Source organism: Oryza glaberrima, chromosome 5 (genome assembly GCF_000147395.1).
Source record: "Oryza glaberrima chromosome 5, OglaRS2, whole genome shotgun sequence".
Classification (NCBI taxonomy): Eukaryota; Viridiplantae; Streptophyta; class Magnoliopsida; order Poales; family Poaceae; genus Oryza; species Oryza glaberrima.
Window position 1 is genome coordinate 537402 of NC_068330.1, and position 20727 is coordinate 558128.

The 20727-nt window shown below is 43.3% G+C and overlaps 3 protein-coding genes across 3 annotated transcripts; 1 reads left to right on the forward strand and 2 right to left on the reverse strand.

Moving 5' to 3' along the window:
• Nucleotides 1-138: 138 nt before the first annotated feature.
• LOC127773130 (pectin acetylesterase 5-like) lies at nucleotides 139-5201 on the forward strand. Its single transcript, XM_052299156.1, has 12 exons — nucleotides 139-489; nucleotides 587-669; nucleotides 1199-1328; nucleotides 1956-2035; nucleotides 2120-2209; nucleotides 2786-2910; nucleotides 3469-3529; nucleotides 3606-3656; nucleotides 3743-3820; nucleotides 3903-4008; nucleotides 4100-4245; nucleotides 4820-5201. Exons 1-12 carry the CDS (start codon nucleotides 249-251, stop codon nucleotides 4940-4942), a joined length of 1314 nt encoding a protein of 437 aa, XP_052155116.1. The 5' UTR covers nucleotides 139-248; the 3' UTR covers nucleotides 4943-5201.
• Nucleotides 5202-6549: 1348 nt separating this feature from the next.
• LOC127773129 (E3 ubiquitin-protein ligase XB3) lies at nucleotides 6550-9739 on the reverse strand. The gene is made up of 8 exons (XM_052299155.1): nucleotides 9465-9739; nucleotides 9304-9363; nucleotides 9068-9139; nucleotides 8856-8977; nucleotides 8618-8758; nucleotides 8397-8504; nucleotides 7840-8101; nucleotides 6550-7714 (listed from the first exon to the last, which is right to left on the reverse strand). Exons 1-8 carry the CDS (start codon nucleotides 9645-9647, stop codon nucleotides 7310-7312), a joined length of 1353 nt encoding a protein of 450 aa, XP_052155115.1. The 5' UTR covers nucleotides 9648-9739; the 3' UTR covers nucleotides 6550-7309.
• A 6327-nt stretch (nucleotides 9740-16066) lies between these two features.
• LOC127773148 (probable clathrin assembly protein At4g32285) lies at nucleotides 16067-18430 on the reverse strand. Its single transcript, XM_052299177.1, has one exon. The coding sequence runs from the start codon at nucleotides 18020-18022 to the stop codon at nucleotides 16280-16282; it is 1743 nt and encodes a 580-aa protein (XP_052155137.1). The 5' UTR covers nucleotides 18023-18430; the 3' UTR covers nucleotides 16067-16279.
• Nucleotides 18431-20727: the final 2297 nt, after the last annotated feature.

Here is a 20727-nt window from a genome sequence, read left to right on the forward strand (position 1 = left end):
CTAAAAATGTTTGAATTCCTCTAAAAAACGAAGGAGTTTGAATTGAGTGCGGGCAGCTCACTTGGAAATTGGAATGTCCCAAGCTAAAACAAAAAGAGTGAATCCACTAGTGTAGTGCTCCACTACACTAGCAATAGCAGAGCAGGGTATATAAAATCTGGCGAATCGAGAGGAGGAGGCGATCAATTCGATTAAATTCACTAAAATTCAATTCGAATTCAGATCGAATCGAGGGATCCCCCATCCCCATGGCGTCGCCGACGTCCTCCGCCTCCGTGCCGGCTAGCCACCACCTGCGCCTCTGGTGGCGCCGCCGCGGCCGCGGCGGCGCCGTCGGGGCCACCTTCACCGTCGCGCTCCTCGCCGCCGCGCTGCTCCTCGCCCTCTCCTTGTACGCCTCCTCCCTGCCCCGCGCGCCTACCACGCCCTCCTCCTCCTCTAACCTCGTCGGCCTCACCCTCGTCCGCCGCGCCAAGGAGAAGGGCGCGGGTCAGTAGTCCTCTCACCTCGATTTGATCCCCTTTCGTGTTTTGCAACATAGTTGGTCAGGTGGAGTGTGTTTATGCTTTTGAGTGTGATTTTGCAGTGTGCTTGGATGGGAGCGCGCCGGGGTACCATCTGCAGAGAGGCTCCGGCACTGGATCTCAAAACTGGCTCCTTCACTTGGAGGTGAGCAGCCTTTTGGATCTAGTTCTATTGATTTAGATACAGAACCATGAATAATTAGTTTAGTTTAGAGGACAATGCATGTATCGTGGGTTTCAAAACCCTTGAAATTTAAGCGCTGGAATAACTGCACTTTCGAGTAAGAGTTGCTCATGTTGTTCATGTCATGGTATGATCTATAAACACTCCGATTATGATAGCCTGACACAAACTTTAGGCATGATTTAGCTGTAGCTGACTCGGTGTTGATGAAACAATGGGCCTAGAATGGTTTTGCAGAAAACTAATGTTTGGAGCATATCAGCGTATAGCAATGCGCTGGTAATGGCACAGTTAGATTATTCATGAAATGATAGTGTTGTGGTATCTAGAGGGCTTCTTATTTTTACCATTTTTGACTAATGGATACTTGCTAATTGATGCTCCCGAGCTTCAGTTTCTTGTCTGCCCAGTTTTTCTTGTTTGCGTTATTGTCTTTGCCATTCTTGTCAGCTTTTCAATTTCCTGAATTATCGTGTTCCATGAGCTTTAGGGCGGAGGCTGGTGCCGGAATCTGAGGTCATGTGCTTCACGTCAAAAATCGGTGTTGGGTTCATCGCAATACATGGAACGCCAGATTGAGTTTGCTGGGATCTTGAGTAATGACAAATTTCAAAACCCAGGTAGCTACATTTTATTTTTATACTAGCTGTCTGCTCCTTTTATTAATAATGTGATCCAGTATTCAAACTGCTGTATTGCATCATTAGTACAATCTACAGTGTGTACAGTAGTCCCAGGTAGCTACATTTTATTTTTATACTAGCTGTCTGCTCCTTTTATTAATAATGTGATCCAGTGTTCAAACTGCTGTATTGCATCATTAGTACAATCTACAGTGTGTACAGTAGTCGTGCCTTCTGGTAAAATAATCATGTCCAAATAACTCGAGTTCTGTTGTTGCAACAGTTTTTTTACAACAGTGTTTTCAGCAGCATGAACAAGTCCTCATTGAGACTTTGAAAATTTCTCGGATAGTTATTTACTTACTGTATTTTGCAGCTTAACCTATCGTATCATATTTTACTGATTGTTTCTGACATAAATAATATATTTCACCATCATCTGTATATAACTAGCAGTTCATGCATTTGTATCATGTGTTCAAACAGAACTATCCATCTAGTATTTACTTGGTGTGAGATCAGGCCAATTGTTGACTACAGAACAAATTCCTTGCTCCTTTCAGGAGTAATATTTTTGAACTCCTAAATACTGGTAGTCTCATTCAGCTTGCCTTCCATGTGCAGATTTTTACAATTGGAATAAAGTTAAGATAAGGTATTGTGATGGGGCATCATTTTCTGGAAACGTCAAGAACGAATTGCAGGTCTGATTTGCCCTTTTTTTTTCAATAGATGTTCTTAGTAACTCAGTATTTGTTCTGACATCCAGGTATTGTTAATCATTGCAGAATGGCACAAAATTCTTTTTCCGGGGCCAGCGTATCTGGGAGGCAGTAATGAGCGAACTTCTACTAAAGGGACTCAGGCATGCCAAACAGGTAATTCCTAGCAAGCACAACAATGTTCTTTTTTATTATTTTTCAAGCGTATTCATGATTCAAATGTGTGAATCAAACATCCATCTTAATGTTATATTGTTGCCCTGCATGGATATATGCATTTTTAGCTGAGGTTAACTGGGTAAAAATATTCTAAGAACAGAATAGGTCCTTTTGGCTCATTTCTTTGGTAATCAATTGAATGACACAAAGTTTCGGTGTGTTTCTGAAGATATTTGGCAATCAATTAAATGTTGTTTACTGAAATATAATGTATTCCAAAGAAACAATATGGCTGATTAGTGATCGATAAATAACATGGACCCGCTACATATGAAGTATTGACAATGGTGTCTAACTTTACTTTTCTGTGTACCCAAGGGATCTCTTCACCATTGTCTATGAAGCTCTGTATAACTACTTGCTGATCTTTACTGTATGTTTTTCTTACCATAGTATGTATTCACATGCTTACAAAATGACCGTATATCTTGATCTAATATACTATGCTGTTTTCCATATAAGAAATTCAACTGTTGTACTGATGGTGTAATGCTGATATTTTCCAGCTTTCAGGCTTTTCTAACAGGATGCTCTGCTGGTGGGCTAGCCACTTTCATTCACTGCGATAATTTCCGTACACTGCTACCAAAGGATTCTAGGGTTAAGTGTCTTGCGGATGGTGGATTTTTCCTCGATGTGTATGTTTCCAAATCACCTTTGCACGTGCTTTGTGATTTTCAATATTTTTTTCATGCATGCATGAAGTACTTGCTAGATATTCTGTGTCAATCTGAGTATTTGCAGCTGTAGGCACAAATAGTAACTAGAAGACTTCAAACATCCAAACTATTTGAGTGTATGAACATTGAAAATCTTGTACTGACGTATATATAAAATGAAATCGTCCAACGAGATGATATTGTATTATTCTTACTCCGGTGTCTTGTTATAAAATCATCCCTGGACTGGGCCAACTCGAGGTGGTACATATGCATTCATTCTGACCTTTCAGATTAGATTTTTTTGGAGTTTGCACTTCCTCTACGGCATCACCTAAGTCACTAGTTCATTTCAAGGCATTAATTGTCAGCAAGCAAACATGTTGCACACTCCTTCAGCACTAGCTGATCAGGAATAAGAAAGTATATTCAATATGCCATTTTTTCAGAGAGAAAAAAATATACTGTAATAGAAAATTGTACTGCATTATCTTCAGCTTCTATCTATCTCATTATGTTTTTTTTTCTCCATTACAGAGAGGACATTTCTGGGCAAAGGACCATGCGAGCATTCTACAACGATGTTGTCCGTCTTCAGGTCTTTCCCTTCCTTCCTCCTATAAAGTTATCTGTTTCCAATACTCAAATCTCTTTCTCGAATGTCCTTTTTTCAGGATCTGCGTGGAAGGTTTCCCCATTGTGGTCCAAACATGGATCTGGGCCAGGTTAGTCATGGCATACATTTATATCAGTAATCTTGCTATCCCTGATCTTATGCTTTACTAAATCCTGGCCATTAACTTTGTTCCAGTGCTTCTTCCCAAGTGAAGTTGTAAAGGACATCATCACCCCAGTATTTGTTCTTAATCCAGCGTATGATGCTTGGCAGGTATCCTTATTTCCACCACTAGAGTTCTCCAGTGTTGTGTAAAACTATCAGTGTCAAATATTCTTAAAAATTCCCATTTCAGGTGCAACATGTGTTGAGTCCAGTAGCATCTGACCCTCAACATTCATGGCTAGAATGCAGACTGGATATTAGCAAGTGTGATTCGAACCAACTTGAAATTCTCCAAGGTTGAGTCACCTTGTTTCTTATTATATAATTAACTTATCCGCCTTTCAGGATTTTGTAGTCATGTTTTTCTATGTGAAACATACTTTGCAGGTTTTAGGAAAAAGTTACATGATACTATAAGTGAACTTAAGCACAAAAAGGACTGGGGCTTTTTTATCGACTCATGCTTTATACACTGTCAGTCGTTGAACTCCTTGACTTGGCATTCTCCATCTTCTCTTAGAGTCAACAACAAGGTAATGCTTTCATCCTCTAAAAAGAAAACAGAAAGAAAAAAAATGTCTACAGTTCAAGGAACATTATATATTATGTCAAATTGACAAATTGTAGGTTAGCCTGTGTTGAGGGCTAGCCTTTGCAAATTTATGGTGACCGTCAGCTGACTTAACATCTAGTATTTACAGTGATGATGTTCTTGAGATTATTTATGTGTTTTAAACTATTCGATGTACAAGAAAGAAAGGTGTCCTGTTAGTCACAAGATAAGAGTGACTCTATAAATAGTTTGCCGAGGATTCAGCCTATAAAAAAACAGGAAGAAGCTCCTCAGCAGTCAGCTGTGCTACTGCTGTACATGAGTACATCGTCTAAGCCCCATAAATATAATATTTAATGTAACATCACAGGACATCCCTTTGTAGGTCATCTGTTGTAGATGCATGTCTCCACTACGGCATTACCTCATGTTAGTTTAATTTCCTGCACATGATACTTACTGAGCTAACCATGAAGGTGTCAGTATTCCTCCAATCTTCTTGGTTTACTTCTTCAATATTTTGCTCGTGGTCTAACGTTGAATCTGCTGAATAGACCATTGCAGAGGCGGTTGGAGATTGGTTCTTTGACAGAAGAGAGGTGAAGGAAATTGATTGTGAATATCCCTGCAACCCGACTTGCCACAACTTGGTTTTTGCCAAGCCTTTCAAGGCATGATGAAGTTCTAAACACGTTTCTCTTTTTGCCATGATATTGTAAAACAGGAAATTTTATATCAATCATCGGTCATCATGTAATCTTCAGACTCGTCGGGTGTTTGACACCCAAAATCATACATCTGAGATAGTTAGACTGGCCGAATTTTTTTCCACGCAATTTATGTAGGATTATAAGTAGTTTATTCAAAAGTAGAATTGTATGTGCTGTACTTCACAACTTGTTTTCTATAAAATAAACAAAAAGTGTATTTCTTGTACTGTTGTAGTATTGCCTATACATACATGTCTGGTCAATCTACCCTATCATAATTTGGACCCTGTACCTGCCATCAATCAGCTTAGATATTTTAATTTTCCATACGATTAACGTAATGATTTCTAGCTCTTGAAAGCAAACATGTCGTTTTCTTCTGACCTTTTGACCTTGTTCTAATAATATGCGTGGCATATTGATTAATTGAGGAGATGATGCAATTTAACTGACAATTCCATCTCACGAAAAGGCCAGCCATGGGCTGTCATTTGAGATAGATGGGCATCTAACCTGTCATTATCCGTTAAGCAGTGGGATTACTGATCGTTTCCATTACAGGGACGCGCACGAGGCAGCCTGAGAAAAGAGAAGGAAGCTAATGAAAACGAAAGCGGCCAAGACCAAGAAAACGAGTCGACGGTGATGCCGCGTTAGGTTCGCTCATCAACAGTTGTCTCTCTTTCCCTCCATTTCTGGTCCAGCCATAAACACCATTAATACCGTTTTTTTATCCTCTTTCCAAAGGAAAATTTGCTCAATACTTGACTGAAGTTAACATGACATTGTTCATCACTCGTTTTCAGAAAAGAAAACAAAAAAAAAAAAGAGAAGGGACATTATTCATCACTGTAGTGGTAGGTGTGCCTATAGGCACGTCACTGCTCTCCAGGAACAAAACGACACAACCATTGTCTCCTAATTCAGCGTCTATTGGGACCCAATGGGAGCACAAGTAAAAACAGCCATTGGGGCTGAGTGATGAGCCATCAGAGAGTAATTAATCGCACTTTGAAATTATTAGTTAGTTTCTGTCACATGATGAGGTGTGGCACCAAGATATTTTTTGCTTGAGTGATCATATGGACTATAGAATGGCCAAAGCTTCACAAATATCTGTCCGTGTTATCGTCAGTTCGTCACAAGAAGCAAAAGAACTACTAGGTCAATCACCAAGCCTGACGTGGAATTGCAGCCATGACTTGGAAGGTTTCCAAATTCCAAGTTGTGTGCTGTGTCCTGGTCAAAACAAACTACAGTAGCACTTGGCTTGTGTCTCATATAGTCATCTCCTAGTCCTGAAACTCTGCATAACAACAAAGCTTTTGCCACAAAAATTCTTGTTATCTCCATGAATTTCTTTCAATCTCAACCCAATCCACACGGCAGACTTCAGTGTTAATCAGAGTTGGTCCTCAGTCTCACCTAAACCTATGATGCTGAAGTCCATCTTTCCAAGTGAAATGTAGTAGCATGATTTGTCGATAGAAAAATTATGCTACTCCTGGATCTCACAATATCACTGCAGGTAGGAGCACAAGAGAAGGTACAGATCGCAAGGACAACCATACAGCTACAGGCAACAACAGTCTTCATTTTATCAGCCTGAAGAAAAGAAACAATCTGATGCTGATGCCATCACGAACGAACGAACGAAGGAAGCCAATTACTAGCAGTAACAATCCGGCTGTAACAGCCGGACGACGATGGACAGTGGCACTGACAGAGACAGTGACACGCCACCACAGTTCAAAGAACCGGTACACACTGGAGTACGGTACATACAATGTCATCACATAGGCAGAGACCGCAGCTGCTGAATTCATGGCGATCCAATGGACCACCCTGCTGATGGCTGCAGCATCACCAGGACATGAACTCGCACCATTATAACACGAGACAAGGGCCAAAAATGGGGGCATGATTCATCACACAGAGGAGGGGTCAGGCCGGCGCAGAGCTCACATGCCATGGCAGGCTAACTTTAGAGGTGATGAACATGAACCCCGTTTCACATCTCTGCTGCATGCATCCCTTAACCACACCAACACTCACTGTGTGATTGATGATGAATTGCTCTCTCACTCACTCACTCACTCTCTCTCTGGTCTTTCAGAGCTCCTATGCATATGCTAAGCTTAACCCGGCAAGCCGAAAAATAGGGTGGGCACACAGACAATGGGGAGTGGAGGGCTCTACTTATTTAGTCCCTATCTATTTAACTTTCCATGGATCAAAGTTGCTCCAAATTAGCCATTGGATTTTCATCTGGGTTTCTGATACCAACGGATGTTTTGAGAATGATGCGGCAATTGTCCATGCGTTGTTCTGCTTTCATAGATCGTGCTCAGGCTTGTCCAGGTTGCTGCTGTCACTGTCCGCCATGCGGCTCGAGCCACGGCCAAGCTTTGAGAAGGAGCCCATGGCCGAAGATAGACCTTTGAAGCTGCTGCTGCCCTCACTGAGGTTGTGAGATCGACGCGACCGCTTCCGGGTGAGCTGCGGGGATGACGGCTTGTCAGGATCACAAGCAGACCTTGTTTGGGCCACCACCAGCCGTGAGATGCTGCCCCGGCAGAATGGGCAGGCCGGTGAGGGCGGTGTCAGGGTCGTCGGATTGGGTTTGTTGTGACAGCACAGTGCCAGCGTGCACGGTGCACACATTTGATGTCCACAGTCTTGCACCTCAATGGTGCAAGCCTGGTCGAAGCAGATGCAGCAGAGCTCCGTGTCGCTCACCTGTGCCCAAATGATCAACACAGCCATTCAGTCATCATGCAAATGCACAGAAAGCTAAATTACACAATGTGTTTATGGGATCCCAATCTGACAGATAACACTGAAATTGTTCAGCACTCAAATACCTCTGAGCATGCATCGTCATCGGCACTGTCATCACCGGGCGAAGGGGATGGCAGGGAGTACTTTGTGCCATTCAGGATTTTCTTCTCCCTCTCCCTGTTGGCTTCCATCAGAGCTGCTTCCAGGAGAGCCTTAGCTTCTGGTTCAAGCTCACTGATGAACTTAAGTGGGGATGGCCACACCATGGGCTCTGCTGATGTAGGGTTCAGCAAAGCTGCACATGCTCCATGGTTCCGTTTCAGCGCAACAGAATAGGGAATTCTCCTGGGGAAACAAAAACCATTAAAATTAAAATCAGTGGCAGAGCATGGGCAATTCAGCAAAAGGACAGGTCAAGTTTGAGAAGAACAGCAAGCTCATGTGAATTCAGCAAATGGTCAGCGAGTTCACCTGTTACTACTTGCTAGACTGAGGTCTACTGTCTAAGAACTGCAGGGATTCTACTAAGCACCTAAATTCAACACCTGAACTTCACTAACAACTATGCTTGATAGCACATCAATGTTTTCTTCTATATGCGCCAAGACAAAAACTGAAGGGGGAAAGATCTAGTTCTCACCCAGCCGAATCCCTTTGGAGCCGATCAGCTCCCCAGGCAAGCAGCTTCCTGATGCAATCCAAGTTCCCGCTACGAGCAGCCAAATGAAGCGACGTGCTTCCAGGGAAGCTGCATCAAACAACACCACCACACGAATCAGCACTGGTAGCAAGGAACCAACAGAGCTGAACAGCTGATCACCAAACATTAATTTGGGATGCCACCAAGATCAGCAGCATTACCCATATGATCCTGTCAAAGCCGACACAATGGCGCCGTTCTCCAGCAACACCTGCACGCACCCCGGCCGCCCCTGCCTGGCCGCGAGATGCAGCGGCGTGGCGCCGTGGTCGTCCCTGACGTTGACGAACCGGGCGAAACCCCTGCCAAGCTTCGACAGCAGCAAGTGAGCTCACAGAGACATCCAGAGCTATTCTATAGCTGTACCAAAGCCACACGACAGGATGAGGATGATCTCACCATGAGTCGGCCACCGGCGTGGTCTGCGCGGCGGCGAGGATGGCCTGCAGGCAGTCGACGTGGCCGTAGTACGCCGCGTGGTGGAGGCAGGTCCTCGCGTGCACCGAGTCGAACATCAAGATCTGGTGCGAAATCGTAACTGTTACTGATTTTTTCAAACAGAATTACTACAGTATTATCAGTACACTGATTTTGCAGTTCTTTTCTCTCACATTTGCGTCGGCCTGGAGGAGTTTGAGCACGCAGTCGATCTTGCCGTGCATGGCCGCGAGCATCAGCGGCGTCTGCAGCATAAGCAGAAGAAGAGCAAAGCAAGGTGAGAAAACAAAAGGACAAGACGAGATCTTTCTTTTTCATTCAAAATCAAAATATGATATTTTCAAGCAGATACTAGTAATTCGAAAAACAGTAGCAAAAAAGAAGAGAGATTTTGGTGGGGATCTCGCACCTGCTTGTGCCGATTCACCGCGTCCGGCGGCGCCCCGCGATCCAAGAACATGGAGAGCACCTGGAAGAAGAAGAAGAAAGAAAACAAGAGAGAAAGGGTGAGACAAGCAAGTCCCGGAGACCGAGGGAAGAAGAAGAAGAAGAAGCAGTGAGGTGAGCGACCTCGATGCGGCCATTGGCGGCGGCGATGTGGAGGACGGAGAGGCGGTCGTAGAGGGTGGCGCGGCGGGCGAGGGAAGGGTCGGCGGCGAGGAGGGCGGCCAGGGCGTCGAGGTCGCCGAGCTGCGCCGCCCGGAAGAAGTCGTGCTCGTCGCCGGTGCGGGCGCAGCTGACACCGTGACCCATGGCCGCACCTCCCTCCTCCTCCGCCGCCGGCGAAGGCGCAGTGGGTGGCGCTGCCGTGGAAGGAAGGCCGTGAGTGAGAATGGGGAAAGGAAGGAGCTCAACGCCTCTTTATTGACCCTTCTTCCTTCACTCTCTCTCTCTCTCTCTCTCTAGCTAGTCTCTCCCTTTCTCTCTCCTCTCTTTTTTTTTAAAAAAAAGAAGAAATATTCAAAACAGGTAGAAATATCTTCGAATTATTTATTTGAGCCTTTCACTGAATGCTGAAATTTTTTTCATCCTCGTAACTGCTACCCCCCCCCCCCCCTAATTTATGACTCTCTTCAACTCATTTTTACAATTCAGTTTGCAGTTTTTTTTACTTTTTCCAATTGGATGAAAATTGTACGGATAGGAAAAGTATCCATATTTCAAAGAAAAAAAAGGGTCTAAAGTTTCTTCGATTCCCTGTGATTAGTCTCCTCTAAGAAAATAACGTGGGTATCACTTTACTTTTGAGAAGTCTCCTCTGTGTTCTTTCGGCCAGTGATCGATCGATGCTCTTGTTACCTAAACCGCAGGTGAGATTAGATTAGGTGCTAATGCTACTACTTTGTACTACACGCCTACCGTTGTTCTCTGGTTATCGTGGACCCTTCTTTCCCTTCTTCAAAGGCAAGTCTATGTAAAATGTCTAGCTAGCCTCTCTTATTTTGTGTTGCCACTGCACTGCACCACACAACCAGACTGACAAAAAAAAAATAACCAGGTTGATTGGCTTATTGGGCTCATTTGCCAAGCATTTACAGTGGCTAAAAGTGTACTAGTTCTTTTTTTTTTTTGGTAAAATCATGTTTGTTGTTCATATGTGAAAGTAGATTAATTTATTGTTATTTTTAACATTACCAAGTTTTTGCATTGTCGAAATTTAAAGAGGCAACATAGCAAATACGCCATTACCAACGCAACCCCTGCTAAATTCTAATAATTCTAAAATTTTCCTCTTAAAACCCTATCAAAATTTGAGTAGGCCTCGAACCAAGCACTAGAAACAATTATTTTCTTTCTTTTTTTGCAATTTTTTTTGTAAGTTGTAAATTGAACGAGTCAAGCAGTTTTATTTGATAAAGAAATTGTCACCCGCTATATTTTATTTCCCTCTATTTGTCCACTACATCATCATAACCTAAGTAAAAGAGATTTAAGAGACATACCCAAATAAAAAAGAAATGCTGTAGTAATCTTTACCGAATAGGAGAAAAAAGATTAGTCATCATTTCTTTTATATTTTTCCCCAATAAAATGAACACGCGTGTACTCTTAAATCAAAACTAGCGAGATCTTTTAAATCTGCTTGCGTCCTTCATGGATTAGGTAATCAAGAAAATACACTCAAAACTGAAAAACAAAAGTGAGGAGTCGTGATCTTTGGGGATGAGTCGGCATGTATGATTGATGAAGCCATGAAGGCAATCATCATGGTTTATCTTCTCTTTTTTCCGGTGTGGTGGAAATGGTTTTATTGGACGTATATATTATTAGTGGGCACAAATCAAATTATTGCGAACTTGTAAGGAGACGTGTGTGTACAAGAAAAGGAGAGCAGATGGTAAACGTAGGACCCATCACTCCATGCATGCGTGGTACCATACTACCATTAGACATGCAAAGCTCCCTTTTAATTAGCATGATCATACATAGTTAACTTAATTTGTGTATAATATTTTTCTTTTTTTCCTCCAAATGGGGGTTGTTGCAAGTTTGAAGGAGAATGATTCCCTCCATTTTCAAGGCGACATATTGCAACTTTGCAAGCAATGTGGCTCAAAGAAGGGAGCACTTTGTAAAAGTAAATAAAAGTCTTTTTTTTTGGGTAATGTAGTGTGTCGGTGCTTCTTTCTTTCCGGCTATTATTATGTTGGAACTGAATTATTGAAATGAGTTAATTAGTGGTTGTTGAGAAAAGGATAGCACAAAACTATTGTGAAATTAAATGCTGATTTCTAGGTAAATTAATTAATCGATCATGGAATCATCTATCCCGTACATATTTCCTCTGTCCTAAAAAAAATAATTTGAGTGGGGATTCAACACCATTTAGAACGATGAATCTAGATAATTTTTTTGTGTTGTCTAATTCTTTTCTTTTCTAGCTTGATTTTTTCTTGACAAGAGGGAGTACATGCATTGGGGACACGAAATGAAGTTTTTCGAGATTGAGCTGTAAAGGCTCACAACTCGTACAAGAAGAAGAGTTTTGACAAGAAGCCTTGATTGATCGTTTGATGTGATCCTTACTCTCGTTCTGTTGTGTTTTGTTTTTCTTGCCCCATGTCCGATATATGCATGCAGCATCGTCCCATCACAGATTCGAAATGGGGCATTCTACTGGAGATCCACAGTTTTGACAATGGTATACTGTAGTAATTGCATCGTTTTGGTAGTAGAGTTTTTTTTTTTTTAAATGGAACATTTGCAGTTATTGTTAGCTGGGGTAAAGGACTGCAATTTGCAATTTAAAAGGAACAGGATTAGATCACGCTAACCAAACCATATGGTGATGACAGTGTGGTAAGCAGGGTTGAACATGAGAAGGTATTTTTAGCTCCTCAAACAAACAAATGAGCTCCGTTTTCTTCTCTAAATCATTTGCTTAAATCTCTACTCCAGAATCCAGATCTCTAAACAATACTTTAGTTAATTTCAAAGAGGCCCTACTGATTTGTCGGTTTGCATCCAAAGATGATGGGCAGGGAAGATCTCCCGTGGGTAGGAGCAGAAGCAGAGCATGGAACAACGAGCTAAGCACATGTCATGTACACACCCATTTCTCATTTCTTATTGATTAATTGGTTCGCACGGTTCAGAAGGTTAAGTAGGAGTAATTAATTAATGGGTACACACATCACTGTGGCATGTACCTGGACAGATGAACCACTGGCCCCACATCATTTTCCTGCCTAGCTACTTGCTTAATGCACATGCTGTGTTACATAATCCATCCTACTTGGATGAGCCAGGTTAGTTTACTGACACCATCTACTTAAGTTATTTAGCTGATGGATGCATGGTCTAAATGATTCACTAGTACTATGATCACATGTAGCCATAGATGATAAGCATATTTCTTATTTACCCAAACTACCCAACCAATCTTATTATTAAATCTTGAGCAGTTGCGCCGTTAAAGTTAGCTGCTTTAACTCAAATGGATTAGCCTTAGCTTAACTTGCTGACGAGAGCCTAGCTAGCTCCATGACCGTGCAACAGTGAATGATAAAAGAGAGATATAATCAAATTGTCGTCAAATTAACTGCAGATCAGAGATGCATCGATCACAGCCACTTGTGAGTAGTGTACGTAATGTCAATTAGCAGAACACTACTGTTCCAATTGGGCCACTATTAGGGTGGACCTAAGCTTGCCTAGTGTGGTCTCTTGCTGATATATAGAATCAGTTCCAACCACTGGTTATTGTTACTGTGGCCCCCCATCTCTCTTGCACTGATTCCACTGATCATCGATCCCAATTATATATGTATGTGGCATGTTTTATCTCATCACATTTCTATTTTGGTAGTACTGATTAGTCAAATAGAGATTACAAAATTAAGCACATAATACATGTTTTACATTAATATTGTCTTAGTTTTTATATGGACTTCTGAAATTAATATTGATTTTGTGAACTATTTGGCTTTTTAATGAAAGCTGGGCGTATGCATTTCCTCTAAAAAAATTAATATTGATTTCTCAGTTTTCTATGCAAATTAGGGTTGGCGAAAGATGGCTAAAAAATAAAGTAGAAATAATATAGTATGATCTCAACAAAAACAAAACCTACCAATTTTCGGAGTCTCTCTGAAAACATGGACAATGATTTGGTGGGGGAGATTTACCATTTAAGTTTTCCTCAATAAAGATTGCTTTTGATATTTTATGAAAAAACTAAAGGCAGAGGAAAATATCTTCGCCCGGGTAGTACGCGTGGCATGCATAATGCTGATGGATGTTTCATTAGCAAAGACAGTCACAACCAAACAAACTTTTGGTTTAATTAAAAGTAAACCCGGGATTAGAATATATAATAACATCCTTATATATTGCCCAATGCTTTCTGTTAATTAGTAGTAATGGTTTCGCAATCAGGTTGATGACATGAGATGCTCGAGAGACTGACACGTCCATTACCGGACGGACCATTGGTTGTTACTGATGTTAATGTTGTTCTGTTCACAAGGATTGGCGAATCGAATCCAATGAAGCGTGATTATGGTGGTTGCTAGATCTACTTGTAATTATCAATTATGACTCACTAATCACTGTAGTTTGGATGCTAAAGTTGAAAGAATTGGTGCTAATGGCTTCGGCTCACCAAACATTGGTAGGTTTCGATGCTGACATCTCTGAAACAGGAATATGGTTTTACATAGGTGAAATCTCTGAATTTTTACTCAATTTTGCATACTCTGATAATCTGAATCTGAGCTAGCATTCCATTTGAAAATCACAGAAATAACAGGAATATTGATCGTTCGTAGCATTTCTATCAAATCCCGCATAGTTTATGGATCTTAAAAAATAAACAACAAAGCTAGCTAACACATTGAAAATTTCAAGTTCCATTCAGGAGATCGGGCTATCAAGCTCCAATCCCTTGTGCAAATCATTGGTTACCAATTGAGCCCAGCCCATGAAAGACGGATAGGAAATTCGGCCCATTTGAACATATGAGCAAACAGCAGCATTGTTAGGGGTGAAAACGGAGCGGATATTATCCGATCCGATCCGCTCCGAATCCATCCGAAGTGAGGATATGGTAAGGGTTTTTATATATCCGGCCGGATGCGGATGCGGATGCGGATAGTTGCATGCGGATGCGGATGCGGATATGGTATCGGTAATATCCGGCGGATACGGATTATCCGCTATTTTAAGCGGATTATCCGATAAACGTTTTGGCGGATAATCCGAAATTCACAGCCCATATAACCACTCAAATTGGCCCATTTGACATGAGCATTTTCATTGTGTAAAGATTCAGGCCATCCAGGTCCACCTTATCCATCAATTTATCCAGGAGTTCAGTCCGTGACTCTGTCGGCGTCGCGTCAACCAATTTTTTCATCAAGACTTCTCTTGATCATCTCCTTTTGACCTTAGTTGGATATGTGTTATTATGTCATATGCAGTATGCAACTTATTAGTAGTACTCTATGAGAATTGGACATCATTTCTGGACCTCCAATGTTCTATCACCTATGTCATATGATACCCTTTTTTTTTAACATTTGTGAACTTCTATGTCTTTCGTGTTATGTGAATGCGATATATCGTGATGTCAATACTGTATGTGTTGATTACATGCTTTTGGACAGAAGACAAGTAAATGTTAACAACTTGACATTATATTATGATGTGATTGGTGCTTTCATGACTCATACGAATTGTGATATTGGTACCTCATTGTTGCTCATTGTACAGATGATCATATATTATATCGATTGTATATACATGTCACATCCGATTATTTTCATCCGTTTCCGAGCCGAGTCCGCACCGACTCCGCACCATTTCTGACATCCGAAATAATCCGCTCCGCATCCGCATCCGCACATTATCCGCACCGCCTCCGAATCCGATTAAAAAATATGGTATAGGATATGGTATGACTAATATCCGTCCGAATCCGATCCGTTTTCACCCCTAAGCATTGTCACCTCTGAATGAGTGATCAGAACGAAATCAAAATTCTCAAGAATAGCATATGGCATCATACGCGCTCCTCTTTTTTTTTAAGATTTTTTTTTCAGAGAAAGGTATTTTTAACCCAACCTCTATATCCAACCGGATATATGCAGCCATTTAAATTAGAAACTTAGCCCCACAAACAACCCAAATTCGCTCATATGAAGATTTGAGCTCAAGACTTTGAGGGTGCTAGTTAGCTCACTACAACCACTAGGATCATTTGTGCTCCTCCATGACCCGTTCTAGTAATTAAACACTGTTCCGTATCAAGAATCCACGATCCCTTCAGACAAAGAAAAGACATTCTCCAATGGCATTTTCCTGAACCCTTGACTGAACCTCTGAATTGTTCAGTTTAAAAGAAATTAATGCAATGCCAAAGTTGCAAAAAGAACCAACCAACCATTGCTGCAGAATACAAATCGCAAATGCGTTCGTGTTCAATAATCATAACTGAATTTTTATCATTTGAGAATATGTGTAGACAGCAAAATTGCAATGTAGAAGTAAAAATATAGCATATGGAGGCATCCCATGATCCGTTGTAAACATTGAGCTGCATCACGAATGAATTTATGATCAGGCCATCAGGGAAAAGAAACATTTCTCCAATGGCGTATTTCCTGCACCCCTGACTGAATCTCTGAATTTTTCAGTTAGAGAATGCAAATCGCGAACGCGATCGAACTCGATAATCAAAACTGAATCTTTTATCAGTAATGTTTTCATGTACACTGTATAATCGATCGCAAACGTAGTATACGTATACAAGCGCTCATCGCTTCTCTTTACGAATCAATCAAACCCAATCAATCTCGCAAGAGCGGATTACTACTTCTTCTTCTTATTCACAACTTGATCGAACTTGAACTCTCATCAATGGCGCGCGGATCATGCCATCTTGCTCAGTAGTAGCCACCGTACGCCGACGCCATGGGCATCCCGTACTGCACCGGCATGGCGCCGGCGGCGAGCCTGTCCATGGCGACCTGACCCTGCATGCCGCCCTGCCTGTACTGCGCCCACATCTGCTGCTCCTGCACCAGCAGCTGCTGCTTCCTCTCCATCTCCGCCATCTGCACGTACGCCGGCGGCGGCACGCCCAACGACGCCGCGAACGGGTCGCCGCCGGTGGTTCGCGCCGTGCCGTCGGGCGCCGGCAGCGCCAGCACGGGCGCGCGGCGCGGCGCCGCCACGCTGCTCGCGCTCCCCGTCGCCGCCGCGTGCGCGCCCACCTGCTGCCGGACGGCGCCCTGGTCGTACATCCCGTGCAGCAGCAGCGGGTCCAGCCCGCCGCCCATGGACGCCTTCTGCCGCGACAGCTTGCTCGCCGTCTCCACCAGGGCGAGCTCCCACTCCGCCTTGCCGGCCTCCGCCGCCGGCGTCTGCCACGCCGACGTCACCTCGGCCGCGTCGTCCGACGGGAAGGCCACCCACCCGCCGTTCTCCGTGCCGGAGAAGAGCGCCAGCGCGAGCTTGTTCTCCTGCTCGTCTTCCACCACGGGTTCCCTGAGGTCGACGAGGTCGCCAGTCTGCGGCGGCGGCGGCGGCGCCATTTGTTCTGGTGCAACTTTCTCCGGCGCCGATCGCGATGGCTCAGCGGCGTGATGCTCCGGCGCCGGGAGCGCCTTGATGCCGTTCATGTCGAGCTCGTCGCTCTGGGCAGTTTGTTGCTGCTGCTGCTGCCATGGAGGCGGCGAGCTGTGACCCGCCCTGCCGCGCTCTCGCACGAACTGCTCGAGCGTCTCGAGGAGCTTGTCGTCGATGCGCTTGACGTCGGCGAAGTCGGCCGGGCGGGCGAGGCGGACGTCGTCGCACCAGCCGTAGAAGGCGAGGAGGTCGTCGGTTTGCTTGGCGGTGCTGACGTGTGCCTCGAAGACCTTGACGCAGTCGGGGTAGTCCATGTCGAAGAAGCGGTCAAGGAGGACGGCGAGCACGACGGCGACGTCGGAGCAGAGCTGCGTGCTCTCCTTGACCACCGGGTAGAGCGTGGCGAGCACGACGCGGCTTTGCCTCGCGCCGCCGGATGGGCGGCACGCGAGGAAGCGGTCGAGCAGCTGGCGGAGCTGCAGCGCGCGGCCGAGGAGCGCCTCGGTGTCCATCTCTTGCACCGTCGCCGCCGTCGACCCTCGCGGCGGCGATCCTGTCTCGTCGGCGAAGCGCACGGTGCGCGGCGCGGGGAGGAGGGAGATGAGGAAGCGGGCGCGGTGGTCGAGGTAGAGCGCGTAGGCGCGGACGAAGGCGGAGTGGTCCCACGACGCGGAGTGCGCCTCGTCGCGGAACTCGGCGAGGAGCGCGAGCATCGGCGCGCCGAGGCGGCCCGCGGGGCGGACGAGCTCGTGGCGGAAGTGCGGGTCGCCGTCGGCGACGAGGCGGTGGGCGAGCGCGAGGCACTTGGCGGCGACGACGTAGTCGCGCGTCCTGGAGAGGCGGCGCGAGAGGGAGGCGGCGCAGGCGGCGGTGTAGGGGCGGGAGTGCGCGGTGAGGGTGACCACCTCGCGGACATGGCGGTCCTCCGCGGGGGCGTCCTCGTGCGACGTCGCGCGGACGATGGCGACGTCGAGCTCCGGCGCGATGGCGGCGGAGACCTTGGCGATGCCGATGGAGGTCTGGTCCTTGACGGCGCCCAGCGCCTTGCGGATCGACATGGCGCCGGCGATGGAGCAGCGAGCAGAGCAATGGGCAGTGGCAATGGCGAGCTCGCGACGAGGTGTTCGTCCGGTTCTTGACGACGTAGGAGGACGCGGTTTTTGAAGAGGAGGGAATTGGTCAGCAGAAGATCGGACGGCTGAGATGGGAGGAAGGGTGGAGATGGACGGACGAGATGGATTCGGAGAGTGGGTGGCACGTAGGAGTGGAGGGGGCACAAGTCAAAGGCGTGGCCGGCGGGCGCTGACACTGGGCCCCATCGTTGGTTCGCTGGGAATTTAGTTGGAAAAATATGAATACTATTTGATTTCTTCTTCAGGAATTAAAACTCGTGTTGTCTTCACTCGTTTGGACCGGAAAAGTACACGTTTTCTTTTTTCTAATTTCGATTTCTTGTCATTTTGTTTGATGGATTTCTTCTTTGTGAGGTGCCTTCGAAAGGAAGGTAGAGAAAGTACCAGGAAAAAAAATACATGGAGAATCAAACGAGTTGATGGGTGGGAATTTTTAGTTTTTATCAAGATAGCATATATGGATCAATCAGATGATACGATTCCATATTCGAAATGTGCGTATTACATACTATGGATTTGTGGCCAGGCATGCATTCACAAAATGCAAAACATTTCCACTAAAAAAACAAATAAAAACATTCACATGGAAACTGATCGAGAAGTTTCAATTACGAATGAAATTGATCGGACGTTTCATTCTGATGAAGGGCCGTGCGGCCCAGTAACGGGATGGGCCTCCAGTGGGCCCACAGCACTCTCGCATGTATAGTTGGATAAAAGAGCATTTATTAATTAATTTGGCCATATCATACATCACACGATAATTAATCGTATAATCGATTGTCTAGCTAGTTACTTTAGTTAGCGTTTAATCCTTCAGCTAGGGAAGGTAAGAAATTTTAGAGCCTGCCTGGGAAGGTAAGAAATGTTTGCACTACTAAAACTTAACTTCTTACCTTCAGCTAGGGAAGGTAAGAAGTTTTTTGAACAGTACAAGGTCTATGGTCGGTGGTCCTCTTCAAGGAGTTTTTTTTGGCAAAGCTATAGCTATATCCACTTCAAAAAATCTTATTAGCCAAACAGTCTAGATTGAAAAGTCTCGTAACTGTACTTCACATAAACAAACTAGTAGCCAAACGTGATGTTTCTCTAAATTCTTATTAGCTACTCCCTCTATTTCATATTATAAGTCATTTGTATTTTTTACTAGTCAGCATTCCATGATCAAGACCTACATGCACAACAGCGCAATTATGAAACTTTGTTAAGTTTGACTAAATTCGTAGAAACAATTTTGTAGTTATATTGTTGTGTATATATGTAGGTCTTTGATCCTAATTTTTGTGGGCCTCATTCTGCTAAATTGCAGCCCAGAAATGACAAGGCCTCGAGTGGGCCCTTAAACTACACCCTGATCATATGTCACTATCGTGAGCATTAGTTTAATTTAATTAATTAATGGGGTAGTGACATACCGCTCTGTACCTAAAAAATCAACCGATTACAATACGAATTTGGACATATTTCTGCTAAAATATATCATATTAATTAGTTATAGGTTTTTTTTACACTGAGGGAATAATTAATACTACTCCATACTCCTGCCTAAATATATTAGCTAGCGCCAGGAGCAAGATATATGTATCGATCGGGTAAATTGAAACAGGAGAGAGTTTTCAGGGAAAACTTAACGCTAATTTGGACTAACAAACAATACATGCATGCATCCATATATAATAGGGTAAGAATTAAAGAGAAGCTTTTACTCTATCCGTTCTAAAATATAAGTATTTTTAGAATAGTGTAAAGTCAAATTTTTTAAATTTTAACTATTAATAGCAAAATATTAAAAAAAATAATCATATAAATTTGATATTATTATATTTATCATTAAACGAACTATCTTAATATACAACTCTTTTATTTAAAATATTTTACTTTTACAGATATTATTGGTTAAAGTAGCATCTCGAAGACCGTATCGAGATCCAAAAATACTTATATTTTGGGACAGAGGGTTTACACTAACTTTAAAGCATAATAGTTAATTTGATGGTGGATGAGTAGGACTAGCTTCTTGAACTGTTTTTAGATCTCCAAATTAAACACATATTTATTAATTATATTTATTACTATCCATTACTGATTTCAACCAATGTATTGCGCGCGCTGCAAGCCTGATGTAATGGTGCTTAAGGCGAAAGAATATGCCCATATATTTTATCGATCAGAAACCATTATGTGAGGTTTTTTTTGCTCCGATTAATTAATTAACACAAGTATCTACACATGAAGGTACGTTACAAGCAAAATTAATTACTCACGTTCTAAACATAATTTGACTTGTTAAGATTTCAGTAAAAGCCGGGCTCCCGAAGGTTTTTCTCTTAAAAAATATAATTTGATATTTAAGGATGTGAGTAGATATATTTATGACGCCATATTTTTCACCAAAAAATAATCGGCATGTATTTACATTGTAAGTCCCTAAATTACATATGTATTTTTAGTGAATTTTCAATGTAAGCCCCAAAATTACATATGTAAGTCCTAAAATTACATTCTAATTTACATATGTAAGTGGTGTGTAAGTGGGGTGTAACTACTGTGTAAACTTTATTTGACGTATTTTTACCTAAAAATTTGTCACCATATTTTTATAGTTGCTAACGTCTTGCATCATTATTTGG